This window comes from Ochotona curzoniae, unplaced genomic scaffold (genome assembly GCF_017591425.1).
Source record: "Ochotona curzoniae isolate NIBS_2020 unplaced genomic scaffold, NIBS_Ocur_1.0 contig_1014, whole genome shotgun sequence".
Taxonomy (NCBI): Eukaryota; Metazoa; Chordata; class Mammalia; order Lagomorpha; family Ochotonidae; genus Ochotona; species Ochotona curzoniae.
In genome coordinates, this window is record NW_024464920.1 from 13,370,869 (window position 1) to 13,392,329 (window position 21,461).

A 21,461-nucleotide genomic window follows, 5' to 3' on the forward strand; every position below is an offset into this window, starting at 1 on the left:
TAAATCTTTAGCTTTCAAAGGAACCTGTTCTCACAACTGTTCCTGACCAGTCAAGAATTAAAAAGCTGTGATCGTGATGGTCTATTATCCCAATACCTACGAGGAAAAATAAGAATCTCCAGCCAGTCAATAAATGGCAGAAAAAACTCCAAAACCATAGCCATTAACTTTCCACCTGGGATGGGAAGGCAGAGAGATTTAAAAACAATCAGGAAAGCACACCTGATCAGTTTGGCAGAAAGAGCAGCACTCTAATGAAAAACAAAAGTGAGCTTACAAAAAAAGCAAGCACTAAAATCCAGGGTGGTATAGTCTAAGCATGCAAATCTACAGTAGATAGAGTGTACAGTCTGCTGTGATGTAAATTGTAAGAACAATCTTAGGACAGAGTGGAAATAATGAGTATGTTTCAAGAGGTTTTTAGACTGAAATCAAAAGGAAATCAATAGTTTTTCATAAGGTATATATTGTACCAACAAAAATGAGTGGCTCTAAATGAGCATAGCAAGTTAGAGAGACAGCTGTAGATTCTCTTTGATTCTGTTAAGTACAATGCTTGCCTGCATAGATGGCACTCCAGCTAGTTGCGTGGTGGAGTCTCGTACCATACAGATTCTTGGTGTACTTTGACTGTGAGGAATGTTGAATAATTGTTTTACTTTATTTTGGGGTTTTTTTTGCACATATAACAAAATAATACTGGATTATCTTAAGTATTCCAAATTTCTAGGTGAAATAAGCATTTTTGAATGTTGAGGAATTTATTAGTTATGTCAGAACACAAACTAACAGAATAATAGCAGAAGATGACCTGCTACTGTCACAATAAAGTTAAATAATACATATTTAATGGCAGAATAGGAAGTGGAAGCAAGAAATGGTGTCGGAAATGGGTGTGTATGTGTTTAGTGATTCACATGAAAATTAACCAGATTCTCCCATTTTCCTTCATTATAGCATCTGCCTGATCAGCATGTGAGAACCATACACTAGCCATTGTTTAAGTACACTTCTATTTATGATATGTATCTTTTTAGACTCATGACTAGGATAATTTCTCCATTCAACACTACCTCTAACAAGATAGTTAATATCTTGATAACTTACCTATCCCCTAAATTGTATAGCATCTTGCTGGGTGTGATGTTAGAAGAATTCCTGTTGGAACTACAGATGCTTATCCCATTAAAAAAAAGCAGCATGCTGGAAGCCTGGGGAGTTAAGTTCTAGTCTACCCAGATGAGCATCTCCGTATTAGTAAGCCTTTGAAATATCTTCTGGAGAAAGGAAATTATCATGCCATCTCACCTGTCACACTGAGTTCTTTTGGATAAGGTAGCATGTTTTCAGCTTTAGAAAACTCTAGGAGTTAGAAAAACTAGTCCCACTCCTAGAGCTGAAGTCTCTCATACTGAACTCCCAAGAGTTGTAGGATCACAATTTTAATCACCAGAATGACCATTTAAGAAATAAACTTCAGAAGTTTGCAAGACCGAAAATGATATTCTTATACTAAATCTTTAGAAACAAAGCATGCATGAATCAATATTGTTCCAGTATTATGGAATTAAAGGATGACAACAAAATCAAAACTTTTGTCATCCATCCAGATGCATTATTCTTTCCTTGTGCATCTGAAGTTTTGTTTTCCAGTTGGTATTGATCAACCATGAAGAAAGTCACTGGAATTTAAGTTCATCAACTTGTAAAAGTAAGCAGAAATAGAAATTGAGACTTCGACAGAAGAATCCTGAAGTAATTATAAAATGTGGGCAGTTGTCTATATTCGGAATGACAGGAAATGTCTTTTCTTGGTTGGAGAACACTAATTATCAAAGATTTGGCAGTCTACCACTCCTAATTGCATTAAAATTAACAAACTGACATTTCTGAAAATGATTGTGATTACAACGGAATAGAATCATTAACAGTCTCCCCCAGGACAGCTGTTCTGGTGGCTTACTGTTCAGCACTGTAAACATACTATTGCAGTGAGAACTACTTCCGTAGTGAACTCTGTGTTTATGTAACATTTTAAAGTAAACTTGGTATCACCTGCATTTTGATGTCAAAATTGATAAGGATAATGCCCACTGATTTCGAAATAAGAATTTATTCCCCATTATCAACAGTCATGAGACTGTGAGTAAAATGTTACTTAGAAGTAACTCCAATGCCGACGGTCTAGGTTAGTTTTTCCTGTGATTTTAAATGAAAATAGATGAAGTGTATCTACCATAATGGTGTATTTGCTTATGTAAGCTTCAAAATCAATAAGATGTCTTTCCCACAGAGTAGTAAAACACCTTGATGTAATTTTATTTCCAACTGAAAACTATAGAATGAACTGTATTTGTCATGAACTTGTAGGTAATTTCTGTGTGGTTCTTCAGCAATCCACAGATGGTACCTGTGAAATACTTGACAAAGTTTTGTTGAATAAATGAAAATAGGATCTTTAGTCCCTCAGCTTTCTTACACGATGGAGAGGTTATTTCTCTCAACGGCTTAATAGAACATTAAGATTCTCTGGTGTGGAGCAGTCATTGGAAGAGAAAAACACAAAAAATCACCTTTAATGATTTCTTCCATCAGTATTAGAATAAATTGTTCAAAATGGCATTTTTAAAAATATAAGTATCAAACGGGTGCTAAAATGCTATTAATATCAGGAGCCAGTTACTTATTCAATATATTTAGATTTATAAAATAAAATGAGTAATTCAGTTAGTGAGAACTAGGTCTAAAAATCCAAGATTCTTGCTTTATAAAATTAAATTTTGGGAATTATGTTTACAAAAGATTTTTATAGTTAGCCAGATATATATAGGGCATAAAATGCCAATTGAAATTTAGATTGTTTTAACTTTTCAATTAAAACTGCAAAGAGTTTTTTTTTCCAATAAGGGTACAATTGGGTTATATGTTCATATACTTTTTACAGCATTAGTTTTCTCCAAGTAGGTCCTTATAACTGGAGGTTTGGAGAGAGAACTTTCCTATCACCAGAGTAGTTATGTAGAAATGTGTAAGTTTAAGCTGAGCACTTGTACAAGGTCTATAAAATAGAATACAGTGTGCTCTGAAACACTGAACCACATGAGAGGGAAATACAAATTTCCCCTTATGTAGAATAATCATATAAGGAAGTTATGTTCAGTTACAACTGAGAAATAAAGTTCATTTGCCTTTGTTAGAAAAAAAAATTTTAAACTGCATTTTGTCCTATTTGTGGGGGGGGGGAAGTATTTTACTGAGAAAGCTACCACTGGGGTGTAGGCTTGTTTTGTCTGAGTGTAACTCTGTACACTGGGTCCCTTTTAACTACCCGTTTTGTTTCATTGACTTCCTAGGTCTGGACAAAGTGCCCAAGGATCTTCCCCATGACACAACGCTGCTGGACCTGCAAAATAACAAAATAACTGAAATCAAAGATGGGGACTTTAAAAACCTGAGGCACCTTCATGTAAGAACAGTTCTTATTTTTACGTACTAAGATATGATTCAAAATGTTTTTCCAAACATAAAAACTAAGCATGGTAAGAAGCACCCTTAGCTATACACTAGTGTACAAGCGTTTGTTAAATTCGTTTTGATGACGGTGAGAGATCCAAACATTTTATTTGTTGATCACTCCAGCATCATCCACATGTTTACATATTTCTTCAATATTAGCTTCAAAAGTATTTTATATCTTTATTTATTTTATTGTCTCTCATGTTGTCATCTTAACTATTTCTTCTTAACTATTTGTTAATTCAATAAGGGAGCAGAACACAGAATAAGTTGATATTGATAACATTTACTTTATATCATTTCTTTAAATCATTTTACTGAAAGAAGTATGTATGACTATAATGTCTCGAAGACTGACACTAAAAGGAAAAGGATTAGCATGCACATTTTATTTATTAATTATAATTATGTTTTCAGTTGCATATTGATGCACATATCTTTTCCTTACTTAGTATTGCATGCTCTGTGGGCTGCACCCTTAGCTGTGTTATGTTGCCATCTTTGCTTACCTGTACTCTGTTGTAACGTCCCAGCTACCAGTCACAATGTCATGAGAACAGAGTGGCGTTCTCTAAGAGTCTTGTAGAGGAGACTTTGTAGAAAGCACTGTTTGAAGAGTGGTCCAAGGCATTGTGAAGCAATGATACTTATAAGGCTTAAGTAACTAGAGCCATAGAATTTCTAGGAACTGCAGTCCTTCCCCCTAATTTCCTACTAGTATCTCCTAAGGCAGAAGTTACCGAAACGCCACAAGACAAGTTGGATTTGATTGATGTGATTTTATAAGGTCATGTTTGTAGGATGTGTAAGAGGACTAGAACAGGGACAAAGAATGAATATATCTGTATTTGTAAGAAGATATGTTATGATAAGCACAGAATAATGAATCCGATCAAGAATAATGTTTGGGCCAGCTTTAGGGCATGGTAGATTAGTTAAGCTGTTGCCTGCTACTCTGGTATTTTTTTAGGCATTTGTTCCAGTCCAAGATGCTCCATTTCTGATTCAACTCTCTGAAAATACGCCTGGGAAAGTAACTGGAGGTGGCCCAAGGAGTTAGGTCTTTGTACTCCAATGGGAGACCTAGAAGTTCCCAGTCCTGGCTTCAGCTTGACTAACCCATTCTAGTCACTTGAGGGGTCAATTTGCTCATGGAATCTCTCTTTCTCTCCTGCTTTCTCTCTCTGGAACTCTGCATTTCACGTTAATAAATAAATCTCTTTGAAAGAATAGCCAACCCTATCACATGAAGATTAAGCCCAGCCTTACACTAGAGTAAACTCATGATCTGTTAACACAGGCGCCAGAATCCCTGTAGCATTTACCTGGTGCCGGGATCTGTGTAATCAGTATGATGTGGCTTCCCTTCAAAATATCAGTATACGTTTAGTAACAATTAAGACTTCCATGTCTAAGAAAAATACTGTGAAGATCTTACTGTGTCTGCATTTCACTCTGGTAGAACATTGGTTTTCATCTCATACTTAGCAAGATGCAAAACATTTTAAGCAGAGCATCCCGGGAAAGAAAATCAGGGATACAAGCGTGGAACACATGCTCTGTAGGCACAGCCAGAGAGCTGCTCTGAACGGAAGCGCATTCTCTTGGAAGGGCCGTTTAGGAGAAGGGGACTGGTACTCCATCAACAAGGTGACAGAATATTCCTCTTGACTGGGAATTTCAGGGAAGCAGATTTTTGTTCAATGTTGAAATGCAATGTTTAAGACTTATTTATTTCTGAAAGGCAGTTATAGAGAAAGAGAGAGAGAGAGAGAGAGATTCCATCTCTCCTTCACCCTCCAGAGAGCCACAGCATCTGCGACTGGACCAGGAGAAAGACAAGATCCAGGAGCTGCACTGGGGTCTTGCACTGCAGCGGGAGAGCACACTTTTGGGCCTTGCATTGCCATTCCCACACACACAGATGGGATTCCGGGGTTACACGTGACATATTTACCTGATAGTCTGAAATAACGCAATTCAAATATTTAGAATTTTCTTTAAAGATTTATTTATTTTTATTGGAAATGCAGATATATATAGAGAGAAGGAGAGACAGGGAAAAAGCTCTTCTATCTGCTGGGTCACTTCCCAAGGGGTCCCAAAGATCAGAACTGAGTGGATCCAAAGCCAGGAGCCAGCAGCTTTTGCCAGGTCTCCCATGTGGGTGCAGGGTCCCAAGCCTTTGCGCTCTCCTCTACTGCTTTCTCAGGCTACACGGAGAGCTGGAAACGAAGTGGAGGGGCCAAGAAACAAACCAGCACCCATGTGGGATACTGGTGTACGCAAGGCAAAGATTTAGCCAGCAGGCTATCGCACCAGGCCCAAAATTTAGATTTTTTTTTTAAAAGATTTACTATTTATTTATTGCAAAGTCAGATATACAGAGAGGAGGAGAGACAGAGAGAAATCTTCTGCCCAATGATTCACTCCCCAGGGGGCATTAATGACTGGAGCTGAGCCAATCCGAAGCCTAGAGCCTAGAGCCTCTTTCGGATCTTTCACACAAGTGCAGGGTCCCAAAGCTTTGGGCTGTCCTCCACTGCTTTCCCCAGCCACAAGCAGGGAGCTGGATGGGAAGCAGGGCCTCTGGGATTAGAACCAGTGCCCATATGGGATCCCAGCATATTCAATGTGAGGACTATTAGCTGCTAGGCTACCGCGCTGGGCCCCCAAATTTAAAATTTTTACAAAAGTGTGGTGATATGTTTTTGTCCTGTGACAACATTTTTAAAGTATTTATTCATCTTTTGCTCAAAAGGCAGATTTACAGACAAAAGACAGAAAGAATGAGATATCTTTGATTCCCTGGTCCCCTCCCCAGATGGCTTCAACCATTAGATCTGAGCCTATCTAAAGCCAGGAGCCAGAAGCTTCTTCTCTGTCTCCCACGGAGGTACAAAGGCCTAAACACTTGGTCCTTCTTGCAGTGTTTCCTCAGGATGTAAGCATGGGGCTGCTTTGCAAGTGAGCAGCATGAACTAGAGCCATCAGCCATGTGCGATGCCAGTGCTATAGGAATAGGTTTAACATGCTGAGCCAGGGCAGCAGCCCAGCAAAGATTATATTTTCATATATTTTTAGTATTTCTTTTAGACACTAAATTCATAGCTGTGTACTAAACGTATGTTGATAATTTGAAGGGAAGCCATATCACACTAATCACACAGATAACTGGATCAGGTAAGTGATACAGGGATTCTGGTGCCATATGCTATATCTCATTAAAAAGTATATTATAGGGCCCCGTGTGGTAGCCTAACAGCTAAGGTCCTCGCTTTGAATTGCCAGGATCCCATAAGGGTGCTGGTTCTAATCCCAGCAGCCCCACTTCTCATCTAGCTCCCTGCTTGTGGCCCGGGAAAGCAGTCCAGGACGGCCCAAAAGCTTGGGACCCGGCACCCGCGTGGGAGACCTGGAAGAGGCTCCTGCCTCCTGGCTTCAGATTAGCTCAGCTTTGTTGCAGCCACTTGGGGAATGGCTCAACGAATGGAAGACCTTCCTCTCTGTCTCTCCATCTCTCTGTATATCTGACTTTGCAATAAAAAGAAATACATCTATTAAAATTAGCACATTATAAAACAGACATGAATACATTTTAGAAGTGCTGCTCCAAAATAAGCTCATTGAATTTCATTTCTGTAAAATTTATCAGGCACTTACATATGTGTAGAAATAATGTAATATGAAATAGGATAAATAGATCATAATGTATTATAAGATTCAATTATAAACTTTCTACCAGTCAAAATGAGAACAATATTTATTCATTAAGAGAAAAAAAATTCACCACCATGTTTTTTGAGGAAAGCTTTTTCTTTGAAATTTTAAGATGCTGTATCAAATATTTAGAACAACAGTACATAATCAAACACCATGGACTGTGTCCTGAAGTGCTCAACTCTGTAAGTACAATATAAGTTATGAGTGGCAAGGGCACAAGAAGGGCAAGTTGTTGCAGCATAATAAAAAATGTGGAATGAAAGGTATGAGGAGAATTTTGAAAAGCAGCAAGCAAGGAGAGCTCTTGCAGCCTAAGAAGATAACAAAGGGGGGACTATAGGCAGCAGATGTAAGAACGCAAGTTGGCTGGAGTAAATAATATACAGGTTCCACTGCAGAGCAAGGCTGAAGCTTCGGCCCTGAGCCTTGGAACCCTGGCAAGATGGATGGATGGCAGGTCCAAACCCCTCTTCACCAGCTCTGGGCCTCCATCACAAAGGTGTACTGGGCATGAGCTGTGGCCAAAGTGATAGGGTTTCTCAATGAGTGTCTATCATTAGAATAAATCTAGACTTGCTGTAAAATGATTATCATTTACTTTAGGAATCTAAAATACTTAAAACCTTTTCATTATTTGCATAAATTTATCTTGAATCTCCTGATTTGAAGGATAGAGGATTCTTTTACTCTAATCTGAACTTCCTATATAGTTAAGTACAAACGAAGAGGCATCAATTTCTGTAACATTCTCATTAAATATGGCGTTCTTGATAATGTGTTCTTTCTTTTCCCAAGTAGTCTTCTGAGCATGTTTTTAACATAACCATCATGTTAGTGAGAAGAAGAGAATTTATTAGAGGCTAGAGCCCCTCCAAGGATTCTGAACAGCTATTTTTTTTTCTCCTACTCTTTCATTCATGATCGTTTTTCTATGTGATTATGCAAATCAACATCACCATTTTACCAAGGAAAGGCACCTGTGAATGAGAAGGCACAAGAGAAATTAAAATTTAGCAAGACTAAAAATAGAAATCATTGCTTTGTTCTCCAGTAGTTGTATCCGTTTGCAACTCTGTGGCTCATGTGTCAACCGTTGTGCACTGGTAGAGTGTTACTCTTACCTAGGAGTAGTAGAAAAAACATACTTGTTCTAGACAATAATGAAAAATAAAGTGGAATGATGGTAAAAGCCATTTCTTTCAACTGAAGCTTAATACGTCTATTAAGGATATTTTATTAATATTTCTAAATTTAATAAAATGTCAGACTGAATCATTTTAAATGTTTATTTAGTGATTATACTAGGCAGTATTCTTGGTACCTAATAGATACTAACATGTTTAATCTTCATAGCTATTCTTCCAACATATACACACTTGATATTCCTCTTTTATGCAAGAAAAATGACAGGCATAGAGAGGGTCAGGTTGTTTTCTCATAAACACACAGAAATGAGAGCCAGGTCTTGAGTTTAAAGACTCAGGGGGCAGCCTAACCTGAGAGACCATGTTACTAATTGCATATATATGCATATACGCACACACACACACACACACACACACACACACACACACATAAAAAAAGCAAAGCCTTTGGAATTAATCCACAGAAGAAGTCCTATATAATTGGCTTTGGAGAAACGTGAACATTACATTAAAAAGTCACATTTTATCTTCCATTTCATGGTTAATATATTTAATTATATTAAGACTTCAAAATTGTCCTCCATGGACTGCAAGTCGTAGCGTCTTATGAATGCTAAGGAGCATAATGAGTGTTTCCCCATTAGACATTCACCATTTTGTACGTCCTGAAGCAGTGCATTGCCTCAATCTTTGCTCCGCTGACTCCCTAACTCTGCACTAACCTCCACTTCCTGCAGTCTCAGTCCTTGCATCTGAATTTTCTTTACTATTCACTGGATTCCCTTAGAATCTCATATTAACTGAAAGTTTAGTTAAAAGTTTATGTTACTTATAATATGAGATTTAAATTCATCAAACAGTGTTAGGCACATGAGGAGGTTCATGGATTAATCATAGTGTTACTGTCTGAAAATACTCCTGCATTTCTGAGGCTGGAAATTACATCTGTGCTTTCATTGCAGTTCCCTTTTTTTGCTCCACAGAATTCTCCTATATGCAGAAACATAGACATCTAAAGACAAATTTTTTAGGCTTTATTCAATATGTCTAAGTGCCTTTATATTTCTCTTTCTTTTTCTCACTGTCCCTGTGTCTTTTGAATTATTTTTTCAACAAATAAATTAAGGTTAAGGCATTTTTTTTTCACTTTCTATAGACACTGATCCTTGTCAACAACAAAATTAGCAAAATCAGCCCTGCAGCATTTAAACCTTTGGTGAAACTGGAGCGACTCTATTTGTCCAAGAACAAGCTGCAGGAACTGCCAGAAAATATGCCCAACTCTCTTCGAGAGCTGCGTGCCCACGAGAATGAAATCACTAAACTACAAAAATCTGCGTTAAGTCAATTGAACAAGACAATTGTCATAGGTATGGATATTCTTTTCACATTTAATATAATTTAATTTTTCTTATTTTAATGATCCAGTTGCATCGGCTCCGGTATTTCCCTTGCCTTCTTTCCAAATTCCCTCCTCTACTGATTTTCCCTATATTAGTACAATAGTATCGTCTTCATATATTGCTATCACATTAAGACCATGAATCAAGGTTCTCCTTAAGAGAATTCAAAGACTCTTGAGAAGGTAAATCAATTAAAGTCTCCATACACTAAGCCAATATGAAGTACAGTAGCAGGCTTGGGAACTTTGGGATTTTGTATTTGTACCATATGATGATACTTCTTTTCCTTGTTTCTGAAAATCTGAAAATATGGAGAAATCATTAGGGTTGAAGGGCATGCAGCACAGATTCAGATCACCTTCAGTAATTTGGTATTATTGTCATTATTGCTAGCGTTGCCTTTGTGTAAGTCATTGCTCATTTTGCTGGTTCTAACAAGGAACATTTTAACCCTATTTCATCATGTTTTGAGGAATACCGTTTATGTTTTTTCTCCCTCTCCCTCACCCTCTCTTTTTATCACCCTCTCTTTTCGGAATCCTTGCTGACACACATGCTATTCTGATTTTTCATACTCTAACATTTTCACTGAAATCCTTGTATTTCTTGAATTTGTATAGAACTGGGTACCAACCCCCTGAAGAGCTCAGGAATTGAAAGCGGAGCCTTCCAAGACATGAGCAAGCTCTCCTACCTACGTATTGCTGATACCAACATTACTACTATCCCTAAAGGTAATAGAAAATTATTCACAATACTCAATAATCTAGATGTAGGGACGAACATTTGGCATAAAGTTAAGTTACTATGTTGGAACCCCCATATACCATATTGGAGGACTGGAGTTCCAGCCTTGCTCCCAGTTCCAGGTCCCTTCTAATACACACCCTGGAAGCAGCAGGTGATACTTTTGGCAACTGAGTTCCTGTCACCAGTGAAGAGAACTGATAAAGTTTTCAGTTCATGGCTGTATCCTGGCTTTCCCCTAGCTGTTGTAGACATTTGGGAAATGAACCAGCAGTTTGGAGATTTCTCTACTCTCTCATACTCTCTTTCTCTCTGCCTTCAAAATAATAAGTAAATATTTTAAAAACATAAATTCAAAGGCTTTGACCTTTTAAAAAATGCCAAGGAGTTTTAAATTATTGTATAAGTCATCAGTCTTATTTCTGCTAAATTCTTTGTCCCTGATATTGTTCCCAGTGGGAAGATACGATCAGCAGATGATCCAGGGTCAGTGTGGAGATAAACATACTCCTTATAAATTCCAACTGAACCTCCAAACACTGTGTATTCATATATCAGGTTGTTTGCTTGTCACAAAGTGTAGTTATTTTAAATAGATATCTCGACACCATAGATACAGATATTCATGCAATAATCCAAAATTGAACCAATATTTACTTTGATTTTCTAGTATCATAGATAACTCTTCTATTTAGGAAAACTCACAGTTTAATATCCAAATAGAGAGATCCACTATTTTGCTTAATAGAGGTGACTGTTTTTTTGTGAAATACAGATTTTTGAAGTCAGTTGGCTCAAGTTCAGTTCGTTACTAATTGACCCTAAGAACTCGAACAAGTTATTCAACATCTATTCCTCAATCCATGTATCTCTGAATTGGGAATGAATTTAATATGCATTCTTCACTTCGTTATTTTAGAATTGAAAAAAAAAATTGCTGAAAGAACGTCAAGCATGTGGATGAGCAGGAGATTATAATTAGCTTCTATTTTAACAAAATGTTTCTAATATTCACTGACATTAGACAATGTGCCAAGTACCAGACAAATAAGCAACCATCATCCCACAGCCATAAGGTACAAGATCATCATGCCAATTGCTTTCCAGTAAAGGCACATGGACCAGTCTTTGTGATTCAAAAAGGGCATCAAACTACAAATCATAAATTCTAATTTGCACATTTGCCCTATGCCAAACTTTTCAGGTCTACCAATTCCTTTTACACAATCAAATTTTCTGTCAACACTGTCCCTTTCAATTTCAAAATCTTGTTCATCAACTAGGCACAAAATGTAGAAACATGCCCCTAATAATCATGGCTGTTTCTTTCTTGTGCTTCCACATTAATTCTAATTTCTGAGAGTATATATTCAATGAATGTTTTCTTACTAATCTTTGCTATCTCTGTTGTCCTTTTACACTTAGGTAGGCACATCATAACCCATTGATGATAGTTTCTTTCATCAATATGTAGATGTAAATCAGTAGACTACAATATAGAGGTTATAAAATCATTGCTTCAGATTACACCAATTTCATGAGAGGTCTAACTCAGACATTTAGCTATTCTGTGACTTTAAAATAATCATTAACCTTTTTAAAACATCAGTTTTATGTATAAATAAAAAATTTAATTATATATATATATGTGTGTATATATATATTATATATTCTAGGATTTTTGTAAGGAATGGATACAAGTGAGATAAACGGTACATAGATAGTATTTGGCCCAGTGACATTCATGATGATTTACCTTTCATAAAGTGTCAAGCATGAAGAGAGCATGATCCTTTTATGTTGTATGGTTTGCTTTGGGATAAGAGTTCTAACTTCTGGTTTCTGTGACCCGTCTTAGGGAAGACTCGTGATTTTGGTAAATGGCTTAGCACCACAGAGACTGTCTTGAGTACAGACTCTTACGGCATTCTACACACAAGGCAGTGAGGCAAAAGCTGACGCCCTTAGGAGAAGGTGTTGTTTCTAGAGTAAGGAGTTCCCATGTTGGACATTGTTAAGGAGAGGCAGCAGCAGCCAGAGAAGGCCGGACACGAACCAGTGCCAGGTGTCTGAGCACCAGTTGTGGAGATGACACTGCATGGTGGCTGGAGAGGCCAGCGCCCCGGGCAGCACTGATCATAAAATAATTGGCCACATGCTCTGCTCACCTTCTGTCTCTGGGCACATGATGATCCACTGGAGAATTTCTTGGCTGGGATGGTGATTAATCAAGAGACAAAAGACCCCCAAGTGAATTCAGTTGGTAAGAAATAGAGTTCCCCAAATGAGTAAAAGCTCCTGGTAAATGAGCCCGGGACTAAAAGCAGGCCACTCTACTGCCATCCCACCACCACTTGCTTATACATACTGCCAGCCCTTGCTTGGTCTTTTGTTTCTACCAGCCCTTCTGTTCAGAGCCTCTTTCTCTTACATAAATGAAATTACTACTGCTCTCATCGTTATGTCTGGTCTTGTAAACTGTCATTGACAACAGGACAGAGACTCGGGCTCTCCCCTTCCAATTGTGATCTCATTGGCTGCAGTGAAGAATATGCAATTTTAACTTACTTTTGACATCAGGAGCGTATTAAACTACCTACATAATAAAAGGAGCAACCCATAACAATTGTAACTTTAGTTTCTGTGTTTCTTAAGTATTACGTGGAAATAATGACCAATAATTTATACATAAAAGAATTATTAGAATTAAGTTAGGGACAACATCAACTTAAATGTTCAGTGTTTTAAGAACATATAATAATTACAAGTTTCTTTCCTTAAAAAATTCCTCACAAAACATAGATGACTAGTATTCCTTAAGAAACATAAGTAATTTTTTCCAATCAAATGTGGACTAAGCTACAAAATAAACAGACATTTACAAAAGTAAATAAATTCTAATGAAAATTTGTGACCAAATTTAACCTAAGGTTTTTCTAATTCTAATACCTTTATCGACAACTAACCATGACGTTCTGTCCATCAGATGTTAGTTAATAATGTATTGATTGCCGTCTTCTTTATAGTTATTATTTATTTAAATGGAGACATGTGTTATTAAAAAGCTGCATAAAAGCATGATGCATCCTTATATGGCAGCAGGAAATGAAAATAAAGCATTTCAACTTAAATTTAGAATTCCAAAGTTTTGAAAACACAACCATTCAGAAAGTACTACCCAGAAGCTTAGTGGGTACTTTGCATTTAAGGTTATTCTTCCAGTTGGTCTATGTATGGCAGATTCCTCAGCTATTGGCTCTGTACTTTTGTGCATAAAAGAAACAGTCATGATGTGACATAAGTGAGCTGTAGCCTTTCCTATATAGCCTGTTGGAAGACCTTCGGTGAGTTTAGGGAAAGTCGAGTAAGGCTATCACTTGCAGGGTGTATCCGTGTTAGTCACTAACGCTCTCTCAGTTGATAACTAACGTTTACATATAGGTAAATCTCCTGATTACAGTTGAAATGCTCATTTCCCCATTAATGGTTCATATCCTATATCGATAGCCACTAAAAGAGAATCCGAAAAGGACAAATATCGTGTTTTCTCTGATAGAAGACAACCTTCATGCAAAACTCAAAATATATAGCTATGCAAGTAAACAAATATATACATATATTCTCCTAGAGGAGCTGTATAAGGGAGACTAGCCTGCCAGGAAATGAAGATACCTTGCAGTGTGTGTCTTCACTCCTGAGTGAAAGAGGCACCTAAAACAGTGTAATATACCTTGGCAGTATGGTACTAGCTATTCTTCCTTTGCCTAATCTGCAATGCCATAATACACTTACATAGCAGATTGCTACATCTGTTACTAAAGGACTATATTGCTGTGATAATATGGGGGGAAATGGCAGGAAAGGAAACTGGGGAGGGAGGGAAGAAGGAAGGGGAAGAGGAGAGAGGAATCCTTATACCTACAAAAACTGTATTATGGAAAATGATAATAATGAATAAAAAGAAATAAAGATTAGAGAAACAAAAAGAAAAAAATGATAGAAGACAATCACCAGATTGAAGGTTGGACCTCAGTTCTATAATTGCCAGGACAAATATTTACTACATGCCAGAACAATTTATATTTTTCTTAAGGCAAATCTAGGATAGAACTAGGGAGGACTTGCAATGCTTCAAAAGCATGTATCATTACAAAAAGAAACAAAGGGGAAAGAAAAAGGTGAGAAGGAAAACCAATTATTTGAAACTACCCATCTTAGAAAATTGATTCTCAGGTAGTTACTCCACTTTTTGTACATATAATGATTATCTACTTTATTAATATCTTGTATTTCCTTCTTCCAGGTCTGCCCAGTAGCCTTACTGAACTACATCTTGATGGAAATAAAATCACCAAAGTTGGTGCATCTGACCTGAAAGGACTGATTAATTTGGCTAAGTAATTTAATGTATTTTCCCAACATTCTAAGAATAGCTAGGTAGATTAGCACCTGTATGCTCAGAGTAAGAAAAAGGATTACGTTTTGACACATAGCACTTTGTTGTTTATAATATTATCAGACTCCAGTGTGTCTGATTACCATCCCTTTTAATGACGAGAAATAGTAAGACACTTGCTATAGCCACCAAGATCAGTTTCATGTCTTTTGAACACAATATTATCTGTATAGTTTATATGTGAGGTTTTCTTATTTCAAAAATATGTTTAATGAATATGTTCATTGAACATATGTTAGTTTTATTAGTGACAAAAATTAAGTAAATTCTGTCTGGAATTTGCAAATGCATCAAAATGAAAGATAGCAGGACATACTGAGCTTCTGACGTATTCCTATTAAATACTTGCAAAGAGATCCCCTAACCCTTGATTCTTCGAAGAGTTTAAAATAAGTGACTTTTACACATAATGTGAGTAAATAAAATTAAATGTTTTTTTTCTTCAACACTTAAAAAATAAGAGTTCGTTAACTGTCAATTCTGCTTTCTAACTTAATTGCAATCTCTGATTTTTACATTCTGGTTAAATATTAAGAAAAGGAAGCGCTTACAAACTTTTTCAGCTGTCTTCAAAAAATATTCTGTTCTTCATCCACATATTTGGAAGAATGTTCCCATGGAAAGATACAATGTTATGCCAAATTGGCTCATTTATCTTTTTTCCACAATAGATAAACAGACACAAAGTATATCTTCATACCGATTTCTAGAAAGGCTGCAGCAGAAAAATTCTGAGATGGTTAGAGAGTCACGGAGGCTCATGCTAGGTAAAAACGTTAAGTCTTCTCAACTTACAGCAGGCAGGTTCATAGAATTTTTATAATACTATAACTTTCATTTCCAATGAATAAATTTTAAGATGCACAGTTGCTCTGTTTCTGAACTGATAACACTACTTTTTATTAATTTTCTTTCAAACGGGTTAGCTGTATTTATTACACATAGGAATCAGTTTGGCAGCTATTTACGGAACATGTCAAGTTCTGTGTTAATAGCGCATTTACCACAGAACAATCAGTTCCAGTGAGAAGCATCCCAGTACACAGACTTTTAAAACACACTCTGGTTTAAAGGTTTAACTTAATGGTTAAGATCTGGCACTGGAAAACCTGGACTCAATTCCAAACTCCAGCTCCTGACACCAACTCCCTGCTAATGCACACTCCGAGAGTGTGATGGTTCAGATTTGGGCTCCTGCTCCCCACATGTGCAGGTTGGCTTGTGTTGCCAGCTCTCAGCTCCAGCGTGTTCATTCCTGGCCACTGTGGGTATCTGAGTGAGTCAGTGGAGTGTAGAATCACTGAAAGCTTGTTCTCAATCTCTCCTTTCTCTCTTTCACAGTTGGTCTCTCCCTCTCTCCCTCTACCACCTCTCAAATACATAAACAAATAAAAAATGTAAGATCCCATCTGTCCAAGGTTTTTAGAGGTTGAGCACATGATGCTATAGAGCTACCGTCATGTTCTGTCAGAGGAGTGCCAAGTGAGTTTGGGCTGAAATCTTGAGAACAAATGGCTGTGTTCAGGCTTTAAGTGATTGCAAGTGTTCTAACCAGGAGGAATAAGATAAATGCAAGCAAAATCATCCCTCCCTGTCAGCTAGATTAATGTCACAGCATCTGTTGGAAAGGCATCCTCATGTGATGTGCTCATTCATTTCTGCTTTCCGTTGCAGACTGGGTCTGAGCTTCAACAGCATCTCTGTTGTGGACAACGGCACTCTGGCCAATGTCCCTCATCTGCGGGAACTTCACTTGGACAACAACAAACTTATCAGAGTACCTGGTGGTCTGGCAGATCATAAATTCCTCCAGGTAATACAAAGCCACTGCAAACTCTGAAGAATAGCAAGAGTAAACCTTCCCTTCTAACATGCCAAGAGTTAGGAAGCTCTACCTAGAAATAGTGCTTGCAGAATGGCTCAGCTAGCACTGCCATACCAAAAAAAAAAAAAAAAAAAATTAAAAGTTGTTCTGTAAAATAACACACATTTATTTCGCCAAGAGTAGAAGTAGCGGAGTCGGAGATCAGGGTAGTGTCATAATTAGGTTCTGGAAGATACCATTTCCACCTTTAAAACTGCCAACTTCTTCTTTGCCCTCACATGGCAGAAAGCAAGCAAGCTTTCAGGCATCTTAACGAAAGGGCCTGAATTGGCTTTTCTTGGGCTTCGCACTTGTGTCGAAAGACCTCATCTCCAAATGCCGTCATGATGGAAGATTTTAACCTAGATGTGTGAGAAAGAGAAAAACCTTCAGACCATTCTACAGAGAGACAATTTTAATCTTTCCACACACTCATTCTTTCTTATAAAACTGAAGGCTTAAACTATTATTTTTAGACTAATACTATTGCTTTGAATTTACCAATAATAGTATTAATAATAAATATTAAGTTATGGAATATTATTAATAATTCTAATTTATTATTTTCTGCCAATGTGTAACATGTTTTGTGAAAGAGTAGTTTCAGCTCAGAGATCAGTGATGTAAACAAATATTAACCAGGCAAGATGATGCAGTCTATGATGCACTGTCAACACACTGCCGTTCAAGAGGAATGATCTGCTCAGTGTGATCAAATTAACTTTATATTAAACTCAAATTAAGGTTTTTAGAGCAGAAAGATGTGATTTAGTGTTTCAGAGTACTGGTAGTATTTTACAGTTTATGAGTCTAAAAAAGGAAAACATGTTGCTAAACCATGATACTGTTTCCACGGATGATAATACAAGACTACCTTCTACCTTGTAACTTTAAGGAAGCCAAACAAAACATCATTCAAATAGTTCAGTTTTTAAATTTTAGATTTATTTATTTCAAAGCCAGTTACACACACATCCAGAGAGAGATAAGGAGGGAAGGAGAGAGGAAGGATGGGAGAAAAGAGACAGAGTGAGATAGATAAAGGGAGGAGAGAGAAGAAGAAAGGCAAGGAGAGAGAAAGGAGAGGAGGAGAGGGGAGAAAGAACAAGGTCTTACATTGTTGGTTAACTTCCCAGAGGGTCACAACAGCCAAGGCTGGGGCAGCATTAGGACAAGAGGCAGGAGCTTCCTTTGAACCTCACAGGTGCATGCAAGGGACCAAGCACTTGGGCCATCTTCCACTGCTTTTCCCAGGCCATCAGTGAAGAGTTAGATGGGAAATGGAGGAACGAAGAATCTAAGTAGCATCCAAATGGGATGTTGTCACTATAGGTGTTGGTTTTTCCCACTATCCCACAATATTAAAAAACTTTAATGATATAATTATGCAAAATATTTACATTTAAATTAGATCTAATTTTCAGTTAACAATTTTATTTAAGAGATGTCTGTTTTAAAAGTTTAAACGCATACTTAGTTCTTCGATAGTGACACATAAACTCTATCCTCATACTTTTTCGTAGGTAAAATCATTTATAGAAAGTTTTTTTAAGATACATTTATTTTTATTTGAAAGGCAGATTTTATGGGTGGGTGCAGAGGTTGAAGGACTTGAAACATTTCAGGTTTTTTTAAAGATTTATTTCATTTTTATTGGAAAGTCAGATATAGAGAGAGGAGGAGAGACAGAGAGGAAGATCTTCCGTCTGTTGATACACTCCCCTAGTGGCTGCAACAGAGCTGAGCCAATCGGAAGCCAGGAGCCAGGAACCTCTCCCAGGTCTCCCACGCGGGTGCAGGGTCCCAAGCTTTTGGGCCGTCCTTCACTGCTTTCCCAGAACACAAGAAGGGAGCTGGATGAAAAGTGAACCTGCTGGGATTAGAACCAGTCCCCATATGGGATGCTGGCACATGCAAGGCGAGGACTTTAGCCTCCTAATCAACCATGTTGGGCTAGATTTGAACCATTTCTGCTGCCTTCCCAGGCCATAGGCAGAGAGCAGAGTCAAAAGTGGAGCATCTGGGACTCAAATTGGCACCCATATGGGATGCCAACACTGTTTAGCCACTAGTGTGGTCAATATGCAGTTTTAAATTTGGTAAGGTAGCACTGAACTATCCTGGAGTTCTTAATGGGGTCGTTTCTTTCCTTAGAACAGTATAAACACATGTGAATAAAAATATCAGGTGCTTAGTTATCAACATAATTTTCATTCTTCGTACTCCCTTACTCTTACACTTTTTATCATCAAACACCGGTAGCTCAGCATTCAAACATACCTAGAATCCACTTGCTTTGCTAAGTCCAGCCCTTCCACCTTGCCCAAACCCGGCCATCATTTTGTTCTCTGTAATTAAAGCTACCCCGATTGCTGTTCCTAAGTTCCCTTTGCTCTCTGAATATTTGCTCTTTTCATATGTTTATTTATTTCCTAGAGTCTCCATTTGGAAAAGAAAATTATACCTTGTTGGTCTCTGCATCTCAGTGGCTTCTGATCTCTTACAGAATCCCAAGCATCTAAAATGTGGGACATAGATTTATTGTGATGTGGAAGACTAGGGAATAGCACATCTGAAAAAGGAGGAAGAAATAGTTCAGGCACAGAAGTGCCAAGATACACAAAACAAAGAATGAAAATACAACAAAACAAATTATATACTTGAAGGACAACATAATTGGAAAAAAAAATAACCATTCCCCATTATTTTTCTCTGGCAGGTTATCTACCTTCACAATAACAATATAACTTCAGTTGGAAGGTATGACTTCTGCCCACCTGGGTATGACATCAAAAAGGCTTCCTACGCAGGTGTGAGTCTTTTCCGCAACCCTATGCAGCGCTGGAATATCTCGCGAGATGCCTTCAGATGCGTCTACATGCGCTCTGCCATTCAGTTTGGAAACTACAAGTAACTCCCAAGAACACCCTCCTTTTTATAACCCATCGAAATTCTGTTAATGCCATTACTAAAATAAAAGAAAGAATAAAAGCTAGATGCTGGAAACCTAACCATAATGTGGATATTTTTCCCACATGACTCCTGTATAGAGTCAAATATGCAGTTCAAATAATTGCCTTCAATAAAATTTTGCCTGCCACATTGAGAAGCATTTTGAAGCTTTCTGTTGATATTAACTGAACTACCACAATCTCATTTCACCAACTGCAAACCTTTTAGTACAAATGTGCATATCAGTAATTTGGTGAAGCTTTTCCTTTTGAAAATTCAGACTGAATCTCATAAAAGGGGTATTGTTCTTTTTGTAATTAATTAAGTGAGTTAGCTTTGGTGACATGAAGTCAAATGCTAAATGCTAGATATGCATTAACTCTGTGACTTTTAAAGCCTTACTTGAATGTGTGAATCCAGTAGAGGTTATAAATGCTTTGCTAATGTCAGATATTTCAAAAAATAATTAAGAATACATTAAATGATTATAAAATTAAGTTTAGACATAAACATTCAGTAAGCTGAGTTTTCTGATGAGATTTGAAAATAGTAGCCATATTTTCTACTCATATTTGACATTCAAGTATGACAACTTACACTATCAATATTTGTGTTTAAGTAATGCATAAGTTATATCATTTCTGATTGGTCTACATAACCAATATTCCCAATAAGCCGATTTAAAAAATATCATGCATATAATTAGATTATTGCCTGAGCATTTCTACAGTTGATAGACACGTTAAAGTGCTTTTTCCCTAGTTAACTGTTAACTTTAGATTTTTTTTCCCAATAGAAGAGTCATCAAAGTAGACAAACAAGCCTGGGAAATGAGCTGAGTTCATTAGAACAAATATTTATCAAATGGCACATTTATGCTTGCAACATTTAACATGTAAACACATGGAGATAGTTGTTTATTTTATGCAGTTGGGCTTTTTTATGGTTCTAAGTTAAAAAAAAAAACCTCAACAGTTTTAAAGTAGAAACGGAATAAAAAACAGTCCTCTCTCTGAACTTTTGGTTACAGTTGGAAGAGTTTTAGCAAAGTTTCTCTGCAGTTCTTTTAGCATTACCTTCCTTAATGGCCCCTGTTGATCAAACCAAAAGGAAGGCGATAGAATAACGAATGATGCCATCTTTGACTTTAACTCATTGGGGTCTAACTTTCCAATTCTGCAAATATTTCAGACAACATATATTTATTTCCAAGTTACTACGAGTGCCAGTAATTCAACTTAAGTTGTGCTGGGTATCCTATATATGATTGATGATAACTATGATAGAGGAAACGGTAATTGAAATATATCCATATATATTTTATGATAAAAATATTTGCAAGTTACAGCATTGGCCCAGAGAGGAGGAGCAGAGTGAGTGCAAAAGGACATGAAATATTCCGTGAGAGGGCAGCGGTCACGTTAGGTTTTAATAGGTATCTCTGAGTTTCACACGAAGAATTGATAGAGAAAGGTTATTAGAGACAGAAGATAACATCAGACCAAGAGATTACCCTGGGAAACTTATTTTAAAATCTATTTATTTATTTTTGCTTGTTTATTTGAAATACGGGCAGAGAAGGATAGAGATAGTCACACATGCATACACACCCACGTACAGAGATAGAACTCTCATAAACTTTTCACTCCGAAATG

At 37.1% G+C, this 21,461-nt stretch overlaps 1 protein-coding gene across 4 annotated transcripts in view; it reads left to right on the forward strand.

Moving 5' to 3' along the window:
* The window catches only part of DCN (decorin), a 32,824-nt gene extending 12,874 nt beyond the window's left edge, over positions 1-19,950 (forward strand). For 2 of the 4 annotated variants that reach the window (XM_040980918.1, XM_040980910.1), the window contains exons 3-8: positions 3,354-3,466; positions 9,541-9,754; positions 10,408-10,521; positions 14,838-14,931; positions 16,665-16,803; positions 19,574-19,950. In XM_040980918.1, coding sequence (XP_040836852.1) covers positions 3,354-3,466; positions 9,541-9,754; positions 10,408-10,521; positions 14,838-14,931; positions 16,665-16,803; positions 19,574-19,768 — 869 coding nt within the window. In that variant the 3' untranslated portion in view covers positions 19,769-19,950. The remainder of the gene's footprint in view (positions 1-3,353; positions 3,467-9,540; positions 9,755-10,407; positions 10,522-14,837; positions 14,932-16,664; positions 16,804-19,573) is intronic. The other 2 variants (XM_040980922.1, XM_040980927.1) reach the window with 2 other exon arrangements.
* The last annotated feature ends 1,511 nt before the right edge of the window (positions 19,951-21,461 follow it).